Source organism: Podarcis erhardii (assembly GCF_964252035.2).
Source record: "Podarcis erhardii genome assembly, chromosome: 2".
Classification (NCBI taxonomy): domain Eukaryota; kingdom Metazoa; phylum Chordata; class Lepidosauria; order Squamata; family Lacertidae; genus Podarcis; species Podarcis erhardii.
In genome coordinates this window covers 34,238,567-34,258,944 of record NC_138498.1, presented here as the reverse complement: position 1 = coordinate 34,258,944, position 20,378 = coordinate 34,238,567, and the positions used below count along the sequence as shown (strand labels likewise).

General features: G+C 45.2%; 1 protein-coding gene across 1 annotated transcript; it reads left to right on the top strand.

Moving 5' to 3' along the window:
* Window positions 1-4,221: 4,221 nt before the first annotated feature.
* Window positions 4,222-12,466, top strand: LOC309335696 (CMRF35-like molecule 5). Its single transcript, XM_081850951.1, has 4 exons — window positions 4,222-4,455; window positions 6,210-6,533; window positions 8,652-8,703; window positions 12,025-12,466. Exons 1-4 carry the CDS (start codon window positions 4,380-4,382, stop codon window positions 12,125-12,127), a joined length of 555 nt encoding a protein of 184 aa, XP_081707077.1. The 5' UTR covers window positions 4,222-4,379; the 3' UTR covers window positions 12,128-12,466.
* The last annotated feature ends 7,912 nt before the right edge of the window (window positions 12,467-20,378 follow it).

The window sequence follows — 20,378 nt, the reverse complement described above, 5'->3', positions numbered from 1 at the left end:
GCGTATCCAGTATTTATTTGGGGGAGGGGCAGGCAGAACCTCAGTTTGCTATGTATTTTTTATTGATGGGGGGCAGCTGCCCCTCCCTGCCCCCTCCCCTTGGTGAACTGCTGCTCAGGCAGAGGGGCCTCCTGCAAATTTACAACAGCCTTTAAAGAAACATTTGGGATGCAGGTGGCACTGTGGGTTAAACCACAGAGCCTAGGACTTGCCGATGAGAAGGTCGGTGGTTCAAATCCCCGTGATGGGATGAGCTCCCATTGCTTGGCCCCTGCTCCTGCCAACCTAGCAGTTCGAAAGCACGTCAAAGTGCAAGTAGATAAATAGGTACCGCTCCGGCAGGAAGGTAAATGGCGTTTTTGTGCGCTGCTATGGTTCGCCAGAAGCGGCTTAGTCATGCTGGCCACATGACCCAGAAGCTGTACACCGGCTCCCTTGGCCAGTAAAGCGAGATGAGCGCCGCAACCCCAGAGTTGGTCACGACTGGACCAAATGGTATGGGGTCCCTTTACCTTTTACTATGTTCTTTTAAGATTTTATACAGTGGTACCTCGGTTTTCAAACATCTCTGTTGACAAACATTTCGGTTTTCGAATGCCGTAAACCTGGAAGTAAGTGCTTCAGTTGTCGAACAAGCCTCAGAAGTCAAACATGAAATGTGGCTTCCATATTGAGTTTTCTGTTTTGAGGCTTCCATACTGAGCTTTCAGTTTTCGAACGTTTCGGAGCGCCACAACCCCAGAGTCGGCCACGACTGGACCTAATGGTCAGGGGTCCCTTTACCTTTACCTTATAGAAACATTGTCAATGCATTTTAGCATAACCAGCCAGGAAGGCTGTTTGCTGCTGCATTAACAGTAATTATTTACCTATTCTTCTTTGTCCAGACCAAATCCTTTATAGCCTATCAAAGCATCAACTGATTTGCAAAAGGTATTCTTCAATTTCAAGGTTGATCCTGGAGCTCTTTTGCCTTCTGGTGTTCCTTTCAAAAAATGTGTTATGGGTTTCTTTAATAAATGTGTATGGATTTAAAACACACGTGCACGCACACACTCTACACCAAAAGTCCTCAGACAGCTTTCCTTTCTTCAGCTATTGGCCCATAGCTCTGTCGACTATCATCTATACAGAACAGGATCCATACCTGTATGCGTATGGGGCACCACGCAAAGAGATCTCTGGTCCTTGTTTGCTTCTGGGATGGTTGGAAGGAGGGTGGGAGAGACATAAATGAAGTTGTGAAAGAGGTGCAAATTAGCAAAATTTGGCATATGCCCAGTGACTAAAGCCTTACTCATTAAAAAAAAATGGTGTTTCTTGCAGTGAAAATGCATAAAAGGCAACTTGCCATGAGGTGTGTGGGAGGCTAAAATAAAGAAGTGTAATTCCTGCAATGTCATGTGGTATCAGTGGTTCAAAGCTATAGACAGGCAGGACCACTTTAGACTGGGGAAATCTTCTCGCTGAAGGAGCTTGAACTTTGCAATTCACATCAGCCAGAAACATCTGGACATTTGTTGACAGTGGCAAGAGTTATCATAGCTAGGAAGTGGAAGGGGCAAGCTGAATATGAAATGAAGGAATGGTATAGGCAAGTGTGGCAATTAATGATAAATTGATGTGTGCTATTAAAGTAAGAAGGGGAATGTGGAAGTGAAATCATGTTGAGGAAATATGGAAAATACTTGTGGAATTTGCATTGTTAAAACAGAAAGGGGTCAAACCATCTCAAGAAGTGTTGAATTTTTGGAAAGTTGGATAATTATGATAAATAATGGTTTTGGAGTGGGGAGCACATTTTTATTTGTATTAATACTTTAAGAAATAATAAGAATAATTTGGGGAGGAAAAACACATTTGGAAATTCAGACACAACAGAACCAATACATATGAAAAGCTGAAGATTGCTAAAAAAAAAAATTAACTATGTGTGCTTAACCTCTAAGCCAAGAGTAGCCAACCCAGTTACCTCCAGAAGTTGTTGGACTCCAACTCCCATCAGCACCAGCCAGCATGGCCACTGTTCAGGGATGATGGGAGTTGAAGTCCATTAACATCTGGAGGCCTATTTAAGATCTTCCAGTAGCTTATGAAAGGACAGGTGAGCTCAGAGATGTTTCTGAAAGAGAAGGTTTTTTTAGCCACAAAGGTTGAAAAATCCAGATTTCCCTTTCTTGTTCAGCAGAAATCACACACTCTGCACTAAACTGGTGTAGTTAGAAGCGTACAGAGTCGTCTAGTGGTGGTAGAATAGATTTGCGATCAAAGTTAACATGGACTGAAGGGTGAATTCTAGACACTAAAAACTGTGGGATGAACAAATGATTAAAGGGAGGGGTGTGCATAAACTCAGAATGAACACTCATTGTTGTATAATAACCACCCTGTAAATCAACCAGAAAGAATAGTCAGTTAAGACTGAACATCATCTAACTACAGTGGTACCTCGGGTTAAGAACTTAATTCGTTCCGGAGGTCCGTTCTTCACCTGAAACTGTTCTTAACCCGAAGCTCCACTTTAGCTAATGGGGCCTCCCACTGCCGCTGTGCCGCCACCATGCAATCTCTGTTCTCATCCTGAAGCAAAGTTCTTAACCCGAGGTACTATTTCTGGGTTAGCGGAGTCTGTAACCTGAAGCATCTGTAACCTGAGGTACCACTGTACCAGGTAAGCTTTGTGCATGCACATCTGGATGACTGATGGATGAACAGCATGTCTGAAGATGCCCTGCAAAGAATAGAAGAGAGATAGGAAGTTTGGTAAGAAAGTTAGTACAGATACAAAGGGGAGGGGGAGAGAGAAAGAATAACAAAGAGTCTTGTGGCACCTTAAAAACTAACAGTGAATTGTGTGATTATCATATATGTACTTTCTGTATCTTATTTACTTCTGACCTCACTGTTTACAGTTCCCATATGCATATATACTTGCAGCTGAGTCTATGTTCTTGCAGCTTCATGTATCTGGTTAGGTGAACTGCAGTCCACGGAAGCTTGCACTGTGGTAAATTGGTTAGGGTCATATTAAGCTAAATCGTTGCACTAGCAGAAACCAGTGCAATGATTCCCCTTAGCAGTGGTGTAGCATGGGAGGGCCACAGGGGCGGGTGCCCCAGTTGCAAAACTGTATGGGGTGCAAACTTTCAACGCCTGGTGCTGCCTCAATACAGCTGTGTGCTTCCATTGCTGGGCTCCGTTGAAAAGTACTTCTTCATGTGAACTATGTAACTCTTCTTTTCTTATCTCTGGGTGACATGGACGCCTTTAGGCCGTCGAATGCACATGCATACTCCGTTTCCCTCCTTCCCACCCCACCATGAGAGCCCGGGTGCTGGTATAGCATGCTATGCCACTGCCCTTTAGTGCAACAGGGCTTCCCCCCCAGTCTCCTCCCTCACAGCCCCCCCAAACTGCTCCAGAGGGTCAGGAGAACCCCCCAGAACAGCATAAAGTGGGAGGGGAGGGGAGGTGGTTTCATCAGGCCAGCAGAAACAATTGCACTAATTGAATGGTCTCCCTAGCACTACTTTGAATACAACCCTTAGTCTTTTGAAGTTGTCACAAGACAACTTCATTGGTTTTGCTGCAAATAACTAAAATGGCTACCCCACTGGGGAAAGACAGAAGAGGATGTCAAGTTCTAAATGTTAGCAACGATGCTTCCAAGCCAGAGCTTAAAACAAAAAGAAAATTTCCCCAAGAATGTAAAAAGCCAGGGAATTAATATGGCTGACATTTATTTACCAACAATGTTGTGTGGATGTTTTATGACTGCATGAGGAGCACAGATCCCACATTGAACAGATACCTGGAAGCACCCAGAAAGGTATTTATACTGACAGCAGAAGAGAAATAAATATAAATGCAGATGATGCAAGAGCGTTGTCATAATTCTTAAAACGGCACTCACAGGAAGTTAAACAGATTTTAAAAAAGACAGAAAGAAAATGTGCATGTCAAAGAGAGAAAGATGACAAAGGAGAACAATATTGTGCTGAAGTGGAGCATATTCAAAGAATACAGTAAAGGGTTTAGTTATATTGGGGGCTGTTTCTAGAAAAAAGGCTAAGGAAATTGCTGTCTAGCCCTAGAAAAGGCAATTGCAGTTAGGCAGAGGCAAGGCTTTTTTTCTTCCCCCTCCCTCTCATTGCTAGGATGTTCTATCGTAAATTGTTTTGAGACACAGAACTATCTCCACCCGGCTGGTTGTCATTACAATAGGCTGGTTGTACAAAACAACAATGTGGGAAAAGACATGGGAGGAGGCCAAAGGAAGTGATGAAGCAATGTGAAGAAAGAAGAAGCAAGAATTGTTTGCCTCCATGACAGGCAATATTTGCAGATAATTGTTTTTAAGTGTCCCAAAGAGAAGTGAGATGTGGGAAGGGAGCAGCTGTCTAGACCAGACAATGCAGCCACTGTCCTTGCTCGGCCTGGTATTCCTCCTGCCAGGTAAGATGGTTGTTTTTATTTTACCGCTTCCAAATTTAATCAAAGGTTAGCTTGCCTGTGAATGAGAGTTGCTAGCTACAACTAATTACAGTGGTATCTCGGGTGACAAACGCTTCAGGTTACAGATGCTTCAGGTTACAGACTCCGCTAACCCAGACATAGTACCTTGGGTTAAGAACTTTGCTGCAGGATGAGTACAGAAATCATGCAGCGACAGCGGGAGGCCCCATTAGCTAAAGTGGTGCTTCAGGTTAAGAACAGTTTCAGGTTAAGAACGAACCTCCAGAACGAATTAAGTTCTTAACCCGAGGTACCACTGTACAGCTTTCATAATGAACGCTGTCTGTTATTGCAGGACAACACTGTAGACCATGGGTCAGCAAACTAAGGCCCTGGGCCGGATCCGGCCCAGTTGCTTTCTGGACCCGGCCCGCGGATGGTCTGGGAATTGCCGTGTGGTTCAGCGTGGATCTGATAGTTCGGGCTGCACCATTTCCCCCTCCTCTCCCTCACACCGCGGTGGCGCCTCCTCCCTCCCTCCTCCTGGCTTCTCCCCGCCCTGCCTAGAGCAGAGAGAAAGGGGGCGGGGCTTTGTTGGTGCCAGCAGCAGCAGCATGAGGGAGCGCTTGAGCAGCCACCATTGTAAGCTGGCTGAATTCGGGGTTTGTTGCTGCCAGTGGCGGAGCTTCATGCTCCGGCACCGAGGGGCGGAGAGCAGCCGCGATAGCACCACACTGGGATCGCACTGCCGGGTGCGAAGCGCTCCCCCTGCACTTCCTCCGCCAGTGGTTGCTGCCAGCCCCTCTCCGGAGCCCTTTCGTGCGCGGCTCATCATTCCGCTTCCGCCAGCCCCTGCCGCTCGCAAGACACAGGTAAGTAGCCACCAGGGCTTGTCCATTCATTCATTTCCCCCCAAAAAATTTAGTCCGGCCCCCCACAAGGTTTGAGGGACAGTGGACTGGCCCCCTGCTGAAAAAGTTTGCTTACCCCTGCTGTAGACTCTGGTGCCAACTGATAGGCTTTCATATTAGAAGTGGGAATGGGGTGGATGCAGAGAAGATGGGAGAAGCTTGAACAGTCACAATTAAGCCATACCTAACTAATCTTACTGGGACGCGGGTGGCGCTGTGAGTTAAACCACAGAGCTTAGGACTTGCTGATCAGAAGGTCGGTGGTTCAAATCCCCGCGACGGGGTGAGTTCCCGTTGCTTGGTCCCAACTCCTGCCAACCTAGCAGTTCGAAAGCACGTCAAAGTGCAAGTAGATAAATAGGTACTGCTCTGGCGGGAAGGTAAACGGCGTTTCCGTGCGCTGCTCTGGTTCGCCAGAAGCGGCTTAGTCATGCTGGCCACATGACCCAGAAGCTGTACGCCGGCTCCCTCGGCCAATAAAGCGAGATGAGCACCGGAACCCCAGAGTCGGCCACGACTGGACCTAATGGTCAGGGGTCCCTTTACCTTTAACTAATCTTAATGAATAGAGGCAGCTTTATGGTCTGTGGGGCCCTATGCACAGACCTTTGGCAGGAGGCGATCGTTCAGCCAAATAAATGTGACTATGTCAAAATTAGAGGTGTATGAGAAGATAACAATGGAATTTAGGAAAAAGGAGGGGGTGATGATAAAGCCTCTGCACCAGGCCTCCCCACCCTGACCAGCTTTGGAATTTAGACACACACACACACACACACACACACACAGAGTTGCTGGGGAGAAGAAAGATTGTAACCTAGCCTGCTTCTTTTTGTTCTTCAGGATGTTTCTCTGACTTGACCATCCTCAAGATGCACGCAATCCTGGGAGGATTGGCGTCTGTGGAATGCAGATACGATGAACGGTATAAGGGAAACCCAAAATACTGGTGCAAAGAAATGAGCAAAACATCCTGTGACAAAATTGTCGAGACTTCAGGTTCAGAAGAGCCAGTGAGGAAAGGCAGAGTCTCCATCAGAGACAACCATTCATTAAACCAATTCACAGTGACGATTGATGAGCTGACCAACAGTGATACCGGCATATACAAATGTGGCGTGATTGTGCAGGGAGGTTCGGATCTGATGGTTCCAGTCAATGTGACAGGTAGGTTAATGAGTCCCCCTGCTCTGATTTTAGCCCAGGAAGCTGAATCACAGCTGAAGTGATGGTGAGAATAGAGAGAAGGAGAGGGCTGCTTTTCCCCATTGGACTGAAGGAGCGTCTCCACCCCCATCATTCTGCCCAGACACTGAGGTCCAGTGCCAAGGGCCTTCTGGCAGTTCCCTCGCTGCAAGAAGCCAGGGAAACCAGGCAGAGGGCCTTCTCGGTAGTGGCACCTGCCTTGTGGAACACCCTCCCACTAGATATCAAAGAGATAAACAACTACCAGACTTTTAGAAGACATCTGAAGGCAGCCCTGTTTAGGGAAGCTTTTAATGTTTGACGGACTATTGTATTTTAATATTTTGTTGGAAGCCCGCCCAGAGTGGCTGGGGAAACGCAGCCAGATGGGTTGGGTATAAATAATAAATTGTTGTTGTTGTTGTTGTTAATAATCAATAATTGCTGTAGGACAGCCTTCTCCAGCCCTAACATTCAATTGGTTTCATTCAATTGGTTTGATTGTTCTCCAGCAGCCTTCCTTGGTTCTCAGTCCCCAGAGATGGATGGACTACAGTGCTCCAATCCTTGACCTGGCTGGAGATGATGAGGGTCATTGTCCAACAACATCAGGGGACCCATGCATGATGGGAGCATTAGGGCTGTCCAAGGGACCCAACCGTTTAATGCAACTTCAGAACATATGGAAATATTAGGCTTCGCCTAAAGTTGTATTAAGCCAAATGTCACCATCAAAACAGGTCACAAGTTTCTGTGTTTTTCCTTTCCTCATTCTTTTTTAAAAACTGAAAGTCTAAAGGATTGTTTCTAAGTTGGAAATGAAAGTGTTACTAAGAGTCTCTTCCCATACCTCCATCCAATTTCCTTTGTAGCTTCTGCTTTTTTATGTTTGCCTTCATGCTCAAAATTTCTGAAGAATATGAGCATAGCTGTCAACCGTCCCTTATTTGGCAGGAAAGTCCCTTATCTCAGCGCTGTGTCCCGCTGCTGTCCCTTATTGATGGTGTCCCTTAAATTTCCCGGGTGTCAAAGGAAGCAGCTCCTCTCCCTCCCTCCTTGCCAGCCAGGGAGGCTCCAACTGTGATGCTTGGCTGCATTGCTCACCCAATAAGGAGTCTAAGAACAACTGGGGGGTGGAGCTTGCATGCCTTGTGCCAATAAAATCGGCCGCATTGCCTGGGAACTTGCTTTTGCTCAGCGCTTCCCAGCGGAGAGGTGACGGTGGTTTTCCTTGCTGCATCCCCTTTGCCGGGTCGCTGCGCTGTGGGAACCACCACTTGACACTTCGTTTGGCTGCTGGCTGGGCTTTCTGCCTTTGGCTCGGAGGGGCTCAGAAGCTGAACATAACCTGTGCTTGGAAAATCCCTTATTTTGGCTGCTTATTTTCGAGGCTGCTGGTCCCTTATTTTCAAATCTGTAAGTTGACAACTATGAATATGAGTGACCCAGGCAGTATCGTATTTTCATCCCATTAAAGCTCTCTTTTTTCCAGTTAATACCTTCCTTATATTGTTTTCCACCTGATCGAACACATGTTCATTGTCTACAGCTTCCTTAAGTAGGAGTCATGTTGGCTTCAGTCAAATCCTATATGCGTTGGCCACTCCTGTATAAACTATAGCCCAGGGGTCAGCAACCTAAGATCCATGGGTCACAAGCAGCCCATGGGGTCGTTTAACCAGCCCACGAGCTGCCCCCAAACCGAGCCGCCCCCTCAGCAAGTCCCTGTGCACTGCGCTAAATCATCACAGTGCGGCTCGGGGACTCACTTCCACGGCGTCGGAAATTGCGTCTGCGCAGAGGCAGATGCCAGAAATCACAGGCCCATGCACGATCCAGCCCACAGAGGGATCTCCACTGGAGTGAACTGGCTCAGGTGAGGTAAACCTTGCCGACCCCTGCTGTAGGCCATGCAGGATAGAGATTGGAGAATGGATTGTTCTGGAAAGACTGAATGTAGAGGGAAACTTAATCCATTGATTTGAGTGACAGCAAGATTCATCTATTCAGGCTGAGATCAGGTTTATATCACTCACAGACTTACTGTGGAGCAGCCCAATTTCACACCTTTGTCTTCCATTCTTCTTCTTTCTATATTAGAAACTACCACAGGACCAGAAGACACCTTTCACAAGGATATCAGTTCTATCAGGTGCGTGAACTTCCTTCACAGCATCTCCTGGTTTGAGCCACTCTCTCCCTTCTGACTTGTCTATGTGTTCTGCTTCCCAGAGGAACAGAATCATTTATTTATTTGTGAATGAGATTCCATTTATGAACCTCTTCCCCAAAAGTATCTGAACGCAATTTCACAGTAAAAACATCAGCAATAAAAACAATAAAGAACAATTCTATATGTAAAAAGCAAACCCAATACAGATGCAGACAGGAATAAAGATCTCCAGTTTAAAGACTGCAATTGAATGTCTGCAATCTCCTGCTACTACACACACACACACACACACACACACACACACACACACACACACCCCTTTGTGCTTACACATGCAGGTTGTGGAGCCCCTGCTAACAAATTGGTACAAGGTGGTAAATCTTAAAATAGTTAATTTAGTGTAACACACACACAATAAGCTGACATATCCAAAGAAAAACAAAAAAAAAAAATCTTATCTGAAATCTTTCCCACCTTCATGCAGTTTTTACTGAGTCTCTTCAGGTAAATGGGAGACACCTAAGAGAAACCTAAGATTACAGCGAACTGTTCTTGTGCACTGAACAACTTAAAGATAAAGGGACCCCTGACCATTAGGTCCAGTCATGACCGACTCTGGGGTTGCGGTGCTCATCTCGCTTTATTCGCTGAGGGTGCTGGCGTACAGCTTCCGGGTCATGTAGCCAGCATGACTAAGCCGCTTCTGGCGAACCAGAGCAGCGCATGGAAACGCTGTTTACCTTCCCGCTGGATCGGTAAGTATTTATTTGCTTGCACTTTGACCTGCTTTCGAACTGCTAGGTTGGCAGGAGCAGGGACCGAGCAACGGGAGCTCACCCCGTGGCGGGGATTCAAACCGCCAACCTTTTGATCGGCAAGTCCTAGGCTCTGTGGTTTAACCCACAGCGCCACCCGCATCCCGCTTCAGGTAAATGGGAGACACCTAAGAGAAACCTAAGATTAGGGCGAATTGTTCTTGTGCAGTGAACAACTTATAATTAACTAAATGGACTTCTTTATTCAACCTACTCATTTAAATCAGGTATACCTCACATGTTGCTAATAGACCAGGTTAATTAGGTCAAGTTATTCCTTCCTGCATTTCCTGAGAAATTCAGAGTTCAGTCCTTTTCAGCAAAATAGCACCTAGCTGAAAAATAAATCTGTGTGGCTGGAAATGCTCCACTGCCTGGGACTCCATATTATGACATGATAATTAATTCATGCAGCTTAAGATACCCCAGGAACTTAGAGCACATGTTTTGAATATTTTGGATAATTGTTATATACATAACAGGCAGACAGAAAATCAGAAGACCCTCTTTTTCCTTTCTGTTATTTCTCTTCTTATCTTGCTTTTCTAATGACCTTTAATCCTTGTTTTCTCTCTGTTAATTCAATCTATATTTATGCTTTGCTTTTTTGAAGTCTCCTATCTTGGATTAATGAAGATACACACAGGAAGGTGGTGGATGGGAGATGAAGGGCAGAGCAGAGAGCATCTCCCAGGGTGAGAGGCTGGGGGAAGAGGGGGAGGCTCCCAGGTGAGAGATGGGAGGGTTCTCTCTTCCTTGTCTCTTCCTCTTTTTTTCTTCCTTTGCTTTTTTTTTAAATATTTTTCATTTTCACAATTTACCAACATTTTAGGATGCTAAACAAAATTCTTACAAATTCAATTTACATTTCCCTCGCCTTTCCTCCCCTCCTTTCTGCGGTTACTTAATTTGTATCTTTTTGTTACTGCATATCCAATTTGAATCTGTTTATTAATTTTCTCTTATCTTCCTATTTGATTATTTCTTACTGCACAGGTTTATATCATCCGGCTAATATTTTAATTCCTTTGGCATATTCTTGCTTCTTTCCTATTTATCTTCTTTAGATTAGTTTGTTTTTTTGTTGTATTTTATGTTGAAAACTCTCAATAAAAACAAAAACTTCCATAGCACTCTACTTCATGATGCTCTACCCACAGTGATGCTCCACTTAGGCTTTATTTGGAGTCCTTCCTTGCCTCCCCTTCTCCTTATTTCCTTCCCTACAAGCCATGCTTGTTTTTGTTTTCCAGAGTAGTCAGAACCCTGAAATAGCCCCAGAGCATATTCTCCAAGAGAAGGGTCACTCTATTTTGGACTAGCTAAAAAGGGTTTCTCAGGAAACCATGATAAAATTTGTAAAATGAGATGAGAGACAGGAAGGAGGAATTTCTTAGCCTCCAGGAGGCTCCTTTAGATTATTTGGGTTCTGTCAGTCAAGCGAGACTAGCAGTGGCCAATCATCAGTCAGTCCCCCGATTGTCATTCTGCACAGATACCTTTTTATTGCTAATTGTAATGGGGTTTGGTGTTGCTTGTGCGTAAACCGCAAACTGCTCCAGGCTGGGTTGTTTGGCAAAACTTTCCCTTGGCTGGACAGCCTTTACTCCGTGGCTGTCTCAATCACTGGCAGAATCCGTCAGTGGGCGTTTTGTGAACTTCTTCCAACATAAAAGTTCTTTGACACCAAGTCTCCGCCTAGCTTCCCTGCGCGGAAGCTTTCTGCGCAGAGTGGGCGTGCCTAGCGGAAGTCCTGCGCTCTCCCCGCTGGTCGAGTCTCAGAGCCCTCCCTCCAAAGCTCCCTCAGCCTCCCCTTTCTTCCTGGCATCATGCTTATTTCCATCCCCAGCGGAAGCTCTCCCTCTCTCCTTGCTGGTTCCCTCTCCGGTGTCATTGGGGAGGCTTACCTCTACCCTTGGCTCCGATGGCAGTTCCCTGACACTAATGATCATCAATCCTTACTCTGTGTGAATCTTGAAGGCATAAAGCAGAGGTCAGCAACCTTTTTCAGCTGTGGGCCGGTCCACCGTCCCTCAGACCATGTGGTGGCCCGGACTATATTTTTTGGGGGAAATGAACGAATTCCTATGCCACCAAAATAACCCAGAGATGCATTTTAAATAAAAGGACACATTCTACTCATGTAAAAACACCAGGCAGGCCCCACAAATAGCCCAGAGATGCATTTTAAATAAAAGGACACATTTTACTCATGTAAAAACACGCCGATACCCGGACAGTCCGCAGGCCAGATTGAGAAGGTGATTGAGCCACATCCGGCCCCTGGGCCTTAGGTTGCTTACCCCTGGCATAAAGTAAGGGACAGAGTTTGTACAATAAGCCCCCAACTCAGTAAGCCATGCTTTGTAGCTTCTGGGATCTTGGTGTATGCTATTCAGAGCCACAAGGCTTCTTGTGAGAGAATGGGGGGTTATTGCATCGCAATCTACTCCATTGAGGATAATATTCTGTTTCTCCAATGCAGATACCTGGTCTACATGTCCTTCCTGGTTTCAATTGCCTTGAAAGTCCCCATCTTCCTGGGTATGATCCTTGCAATTATTTGGATGCGCAGTAAGAAGACATAGCCCTCTGAGGAGGTGACGTCAGAAGGACCACTGTGAGAACTATCACCATTTCCTATCTGGACAATGACTCAACCCAACAAGAAAAGAGGAAACAAACTATGTAAGAAGGCATTTTTCTCAGCTTGTTCCGTTGTCATTCTGCTGTGTCCTCAACTTCTGCATCTGCAAGTACCGGGATCCGAAGAAGCCATCCAGCCTCAAAGTCACTGTGAATTTGTCTACTCTGAAACAGAGATCAGTCAGTGTCTTGATTCCCCGGACCACTTTTTCTGACAATCATTTCATTTTATCAGTTTCACTTGGAAATTTTATTACATGTGTTTGTTTGTTTGTTTGTTTGTTTGTTTGTTTGTTTGTTTGTGTGCATGCTGGTGGCATTTATATTATAGTAGTCTCTCTATATAATAAAAAAATCCATTGGAGGATTTGTAATACTATATCACAATCCTGGCTTTTCACAAAACCAGGGTGGAGGAAGAGAGCAAAATGAAGGCAGGTTACACAACAACAGTGGCCATGGAATGGGAATGAGAAGGGAGAGACACAGAGAGGGAAAATTATGATTTAAATCAATGGCAGAAGTTTGAGCAAAGCAGGGATGGAGGCATACTGAGAGGGAGAGAGTGGGAATTATAAGCAATGGCAGAGGTTTGGGTAGGGTGAACAGGGGAAGACACTGAGGGGATGTGGCAGTTTAAAACAAGGTTTGAGTACAGTTTCGTACTTAATTCGTTCCGGAGGTCCGTTTTTAACCTGAAACTGTTCTTAACCTGAAGCACCACTTTAGCTAATGGGGTCTCCCACTGCTGCTGTGCCACCGCTGCACGATTTCTGTTCTCATCCTGAAGCAAAGTTCTTAACCCGAGGTACTATTTCTGGGTTAGCGGAGTCTGTAACCTGAAGCATATGTAACCCGAGGTACCACTGTACAGAGAGAAGGGAGTTTAGAAAGGTTGTTTTTAACTGGGTTTTAATGTTTATTTTATATTTTCAAAAACCACTTAGGTTTTCTCACAATCAAACGTGTGTGTGTGTGTGTGTGTGTGTGTGTGTAAAATAAATAAATAAACATTCAGCCTGCAAGTTCTTGTGATTTGCTTATGGGGTGTTTATAATCATCCAGTTCAAGGCCAGAGCATGATGTTCTGCTGCTAGAGGCAAAAACCCAATTGCCATCCCCTGTGACCCCTAACTTCTCGCTGCCACTGGGCACCCACCACCTAGCACTCGCCACTGTTAGATGCATGCCTCCTCCTCCTAGTATTCCACTGCTGTGGCCACATCTCCCCAATGCATATATCAAAAGCTGTTATTGCTACATATACTGGCGAGAGCCAGTGTGGTGCAGTGGTTAAGAGTGGTAGACTTGTAATCTGGTGAACGGGGTTTGATTCCCCGCTCCTCCACATGCAGCTGCTGGGTGACCTTGGGCCAGTCACACTTCTCTGAAGTCTCTCAGCCCCACTCACCTCACAGAGTGTTTGTTGTGGGGGAGGAAGGGAAAGGAGAATGTTAGCCGCTTTGAGACTCCTTTGGGTAGTGATAAAGCGGGATATCAAATCCAAACTCTTCTCTTCTTCTTCTATATAAAATGTTGTGATGATTATAGTCCTTCTATGCACATTTGCAGTTATTCGCAGTGGGGCGATGTGCCTTGATCAGATTGGGCAGTGAGCTGTGTTGGCAAAAAGGAGGAGGTACATTTCCTCAGCTGTCATCACAACCCTGGAGAAGATAAACAAGAGGGGAGTTCAGAGAACCCCCTCATAGTTGGAAAGAATATGTGAGGGTGTCATGAGGACACATGAAGAAAAGTAAAACCCTACTAGGATCAGACCAATGGCACATCTAATCCACCCCTGGAGTACTGTGTCCAGTTCTGGATGCCACAATTTAAGAAGGATATTGATAAGCTGGAATGGGTGCAGAGGAGGGCAACCAAAATGATCAAGAGTCTGGAAACCAAGCCTTCCAACGAGCATTTAAAGGAGCTGGTTATGTTTAGCCTAGAAAAGAGGAGACTGAGAGGAGATATGATAGCCATCTTCAAATATCTAAAGGGCTGTCACATGGAAGATGGAGCAAGCTTGTTTTCTCCTGCTCCGTAAGATAGGACTCGAACCAATGGCTTCATCCTACAGAAAAGGAGATTCTGACTAAACACCAGGAAGAACTTTCAGACTGTAAGAGCTGTATAACAGTGGAAAGAGCTAACAGAGCTTTCCTTTAAAGTGGTACCTCGGGTTAAGAACTTAATTCGTTCTGGAGGTCCGTTCTTAACCTGAAACTGTTCTTAACCTGAGGTACCACTTTAGCTAATGGTACCTCCCACTGCCACCGCACCGCCACCACACGATTTCTGTTCTCATTCTGAAGCAAAGTTCTTAACCCGAGATAATATTTCTGGGTTAGCGGAGTCTGTAACCTGAAGCGTCTGTAACCCAAGGTACCACTGTAGTTGGAAACAAGGACTTTTCAGTCCTCCACTGGGACTTATGACATGTTGCAATATTCTGTAGAAATTGTCATGATCCTACTTCCCCCTATGATTCAAAGGGCAATTCAAGGTGATCAGGCTAGAACGTGTGTGGTTTTTTTTAAAGGATAAGATATGTTAATGTAGAATAAGCCTCCTCAATACCTATTAACTATTGTAGTAAAAATGGAACCTCTCTATACAGTGGCAGTATATCCCTGAGTACCTGATGCTGAACAATGAATATTTCTTCCATTCCTCCTTGTGAAGAGGCATCTGGCTGCCTGCTCCTGATCCAGTACCATCTAACCAGGCAGAGCATCTGGTATTATTAGAAACATGCTAACTTTTGAACTTTCCAGAGGCATCTGATTGGCCACTCTTGGAAAGAGAGCTTGACGGACACTTGGCCCAATCCATCGAAGCTGCTCTTCCTTTTCCCATTCCGCCTGCGCATGCCATAAAAGCAGAACTACACTAACCACAGTCTTGCGCATCAAACATACAACATAGAAGCCTTCCTATTTCCACTTTTCGAAGCTCTGCCTCATGATCCGCTTCATTTAGCCAGAGATTATTCCAGCAGTTGGATTCCAACACATTGTGGTGCCCCTCTTCCTCCACCGCAAGCTTCCTGGGAGACTTTGTCTACTCTCCAGCTCCCTCTGGCTTGAACAGAGAAAACAGCAGGACCATGAGGCTCTGGAGGATTTTGACCCTCCTGATCTGGGGGCTGCTTCCAGGTAAGGAACAGAGAAAGGTGGTTGTTGTGAAGCAAGACTCCATAAAGGGACGTGAGCTGTGTATGGCAATAAAAGGTGGGATCAGAGGCAGGGGAAGGCATGGCTTCCCTGCAGCTCCAGTCTATGCACGCTGCCATAGTTGAAGGACGCTATTGCCAGATTCCTTAACCTGAAACTGTTCTTAACCTGAGGTACCACTTTAGCTAATGGGGCCTCCCGCTGCCACTGCACAATTTCTGTTCTCATCATGAAGCAAAGTTCTTAACTCGAGGTACTATTTCTGGGTTAGCGGAGTCTGTAACCTGAAGCATCTGTAACCTGAAGTGTCTGTAACCCGAGGTACCACTGTATCTGCCTACTCTGCCTTAGCTGTTGCCTCCACATTATGCTTTCTAATTTTCTTTATGGCTGTCTGGTATACAGGCAACAACCAATTTACGCGCAACAATTGGACCCAAATCGCAGCTACACAGAAGTGGCTGGAAATGGGACGGTATGGCTGGTGGAACAGGGTATAATGGGAAGGAACAAGCTGATGAATGCCCTACCATCGTGCATGATGACCCAGAACGTAAAAATCGGTGGTTGCCTGTACTTTAATAAAAATTAAAAAGCTTTTTCAATGAAAGTCCTGGGTGCCTGCTGATGGCAGTCCTGGCTTCCAGTGACAGGAATGGATTCTTTTTTCTTTTTTAAAAAATATTTATTTAAATTTTCAGGGTCAGTGACAGGAATGGATTCAAGGGAATACTCCCAAAATTATCCTTCAGAGGGTGTGCAACCCCATGCAGAACTGATTGAACACTACCTGTCCCATCGGAGCAACAACATTATTAACATTATCTCTTTTCTTCTCTGGGTACTGGTCACACAAGCAGCCATTAAGAAATCTCTACCTATGCATCCTTAGTGCCAAGGCCACAGTTCTCATCCGGATACAGGGATGTGTAATTTTATATTTTTCTGCTATACGAGAGGGATATTAGTTGGAGAGATGGTGCCTCATTCCAGGTTCATTCTGTTTTCCAGGTTGCATGTCTGTTCTGATTGGTCCTGAAGCACTGGGTGGATTTCTAGGCAAGTCTCTTTCTGTGATGTGCAGATATGAATATTGGTATCAGACATATAAAAAATACTGGTGCAAAGGAAGCTCATGGAACAAATGTAGTGTAGTTGTTCAGACTACAGGATCTGAGGAAGAAGTGAAAGCTGGCAGAATGTCTATCAAAGACAATCATACTGATTTGGAATTCACAGTCAGAATGGAGAGTCTCACACAGCAAGATGCTGGGATTTACTGGTGTGGCATAAAGAAAAGAGGCTATGATCCTGGATTCCGTATACATATTACTGTTCTCCCAGGTGAGTCCTGTTTCCAAGCTCTACAGGCAAATCGAAAACCAAACACAGCTAAAAGGGGAAGAAAACATCAGAGAGGGAATAAGCGTGACCGGGTGGCGCTGTGGGTTAAACGACAGAGCCTAGGACTTGCCGATCAGAAGGTCGGCGGTTCAAATCCCCGTGACGGGGTTAGCTCCTGTTGCTCAATCCCTGCTCCTGCCAACCTAGCAGTTCGAAAGCACATCAAAGTGCAAGTAGATCAATAGGTACCGCTCTGGTGGGAAGGTAAACGGTGTTTCCATGTGCTAATCTGGTTCGCCAGAAGCAGCTTAGTCATGCTGGCCACATGACCCGGAAGCTGTACGCTGGCTCCCTTGGCCAGTAAAGCGAGATGAGCGCCGCAACCCAGAGTTGGCCACAACTGGAGCTAATGGTCAGGAGTCCCTTTACCTTTTCCTTATGCACATTAACCCAAAAGGGGCTTACTCCCAGGTAAGTGTGCAAAGACTTGCAACGATAAGGAGAGGTGCTACTTCTATACTTTAAAAAACAGATAGGAAGTGAATAATTTGATAATTTTTCTCTTTCCAAAAAGATATTATATTGCCCGTTAAGCAGGTAAACAATAGTAAATGAAACAAGGCTTGCTTTTTGTGGCTTCATGATGCAGATGTAAAATTGACATTAGGGAAACCTATGTTTGCAGAATTGTCTCCTGCCACAGATTCCCCTGCAAGCACGGTTGCCTGAATGGACTGGGATAGAGTTCAAAATCCCAAAGGACATGCCTGCAATGCAGCAGATCCTCAGGTTGACTTTGCAGTAGCCCCATATTAGCCCATGAGGAAACCCATGACAGGTTTTGGATTTCTCCAATCCCAAGTAAAAGTGTCAACTTGGGAGGAAATGTTGTGCTTGGAGGCAGGGAAACAGATCTCCCACTTGAATTACCTGCCCAAGAAGTTGTTTCATGTCACCGGCTTGTTCTAAGGGTGCCTCTGAACCGAACTATGGGTACAGGGCCAGCCTGCCTATGTGGGCAAGGTGAGGCCATCACCTCAGGTGCCAGATCCAGGCCTGAGGAACTCACTGCCTCCTCTACTATTGCACCCTCCCTGCCCATGCTATGCTCACATTGCTGCCACAGCATCCTCACCACACCCGGGATAGGGGTGCAGCTCAGGCATCACGGCAGGGGCCCGGATCTGGAAAGAGTGGTGGTTGGAGGGGGGAGACAATGAGGCCTTTTGCCTCAAGTGGCAAGACACCCTGGACTGACCCTGCTTGCCATGGATTGAGGCAACTGAAAAGTCCAAACCAAATATATTTAAAAGACAAAACCGAACTAAACTGTGTGATCCCAACAAACCTCATAAAATCTCTGTCGCACTGCAGCAGACATTTTGTTTCTCCTCAGGTGTGCTTCATCACTAGCCTCTCACAAATATGTTCTCACCTTCTTGTTTTTATTCAGCAACATCGGTTCAGCTGTGTACTTTCTTTACAACAAGTGTGGGTTGAACATACCCAGAACACCCCATGCCTCGCAGCACACCCACATTACACACCCCACAAGCACCCCAAATCCTTCTTCTTTGGCGATCACTTGTAGCCAAGTAAGATTGTCTTCCATAAAGACGGTTTTAACAGTGAGTCCGTAATGGACAAAGAATCGGTATTTCAAAGCGAGGTTATAGGTAATGATACGAAAAATTTATCAAAAATGTATAAATTGTTATTGGATTGGAATCTGGTAGATGAAGAAGTTAAGTCGGTAATGATTAGTTGGGCAAAGGATGTGGGCCACAATATACAATTTGAGGAATGGGAAAAATTATGGAAGGAGGGCTTAAAATTCACGGCATGTATGACGTTAAAAGAGAACACGATGAAGATGTTTTATAGATGGTATATGACACCGGTGAAATTGGCGAAGATGTATAAGACATGCAATAGATGCTGGAAGTGTAAGGATAAGGAGGGCACATTCTATCATATGTGGTGGGGCTGTGGGAAGGTGAAAGACTTCTGGGAGAAAATATACAATGAGTTAAAGAAGATCTTAAAGTATACGTTTAGAAAGGAGCCAGAAGTCTTTTTACTAGGACTAATAGGAAAGGAAATAAAAAAGGAAGACTGCAAATTTTTTAGATATGCAATCACAGCCGCAAGAGTGGTATTGGCCCAGAGATGGAGACAACAGGAAATACCGACCATAGAGGATTGGAGAACAAAATTGTTAGAATACGCAGAGTTAGATAAATTGACAGGAAAGATTAGATATTTAAGAGACCAAAAATTCATCGGGGACTGGAAGAAATATGTAGATTATCTGGAATGCTTAAGTAAAGGAAAGATGACGCTTAAGGGATTTAAAGAAGCACTGTAAAAAGTAATAAGTATTGATTAAAGGGAATAGGAGGAAAAGAGATAAATAATGTCAATACAAGATTGAGGAATGCGTAATGAAAGTGATGAATACGGATGATTTACGGGACAGCTGAGGGAGGTTTGAAAGAAAATGTAGTGATGAAAATGATGTGAAACTACTGTATATATATATATATTATTTTTCGTTGTTGTTGTCGTTTGTCTTGTTTTATGTTTATGTTTCATGTTTCATGTTTAATAATAAAAATTATATGGAAAAAAAAAAAATTAACAGTGAGTCCGTAAGTGACTGTGGAGGCCAATTCTGGATCCACACGTCCTTCCACAGTGGGGACAAAGGTTTCTGGGCAGGAGTTGATCACGGTGAGGGTTTCCTCTTAGCACATTTCTCCTTTCATCCTGAATTTGAGCATCTTCAAAGCCTATGACACCTTTGGTAAAGGCTGTTCTCCAACTGGAGCGTTCGCAGGCCAGTGTTTCCCAGTTGTCAGTGTTTATACTACATTTTTAAAGATTTGCCTTGAGAGAGTCTTTAAACCTCTTTTGTTGACCACCAGCATTAAGCTTTCCATTTTTTAAGTTTGGAATAGAGAAGTTGCTTTGGAAGACGATCATCAGGCATCTGCACAACATGACCAGTCCAACAAAGCTGATGTTGAAGAATCATTGCTTTGACACTGGTGATCTTTGCTTCTTCCAGTACAAGATACATATCACCAGAAGCAGAGCTGAGGCCATGAGCAGCCAAAAAACACAAACATACCATTCCAAACACCACAGAACAAGCCCACAGGGATGCTGGTCGCAGGAATGACTCCAGAGACAGACATCAGATACTGCTTCCACCACCTCTCCCATGTTCCTAGGTGTTTGTGGGGCTGTTTGGAGGGCTGCAGGAGAGCTGAGTGTGCTCAGGACCAGCAGGTCTGGGTGGATCCAGATGGGCCTAGCCAATGCCCTGCCGTGGGCTGCATAAACTTCTGTGGCAAATTTCTTAAAAGCAGATCACAGCTTGTTTACTGAAGCTGCCCTCGTGCATTTGGGAGCATGAACTTATTCGCCAGTTCTCTCTTCACATTTTCTGAAGTTCTCGGTCTCTTCAGTGTCTCTTCCACAACTGCTGCTGATACTGTCCATTTCTCACCCTCTCTTGTCCCCTCCTCAGATCCAGAAGAAACAACAGCAATTAGCAGCCAGACAGACCTTGATCCCTCCCTAAACACTACTGACAACGCGTAAGTCATGAGATTCCCTCTGTGTAAACACGTGAGATCATTGATCTGTGGGCTCAGCAACCTCT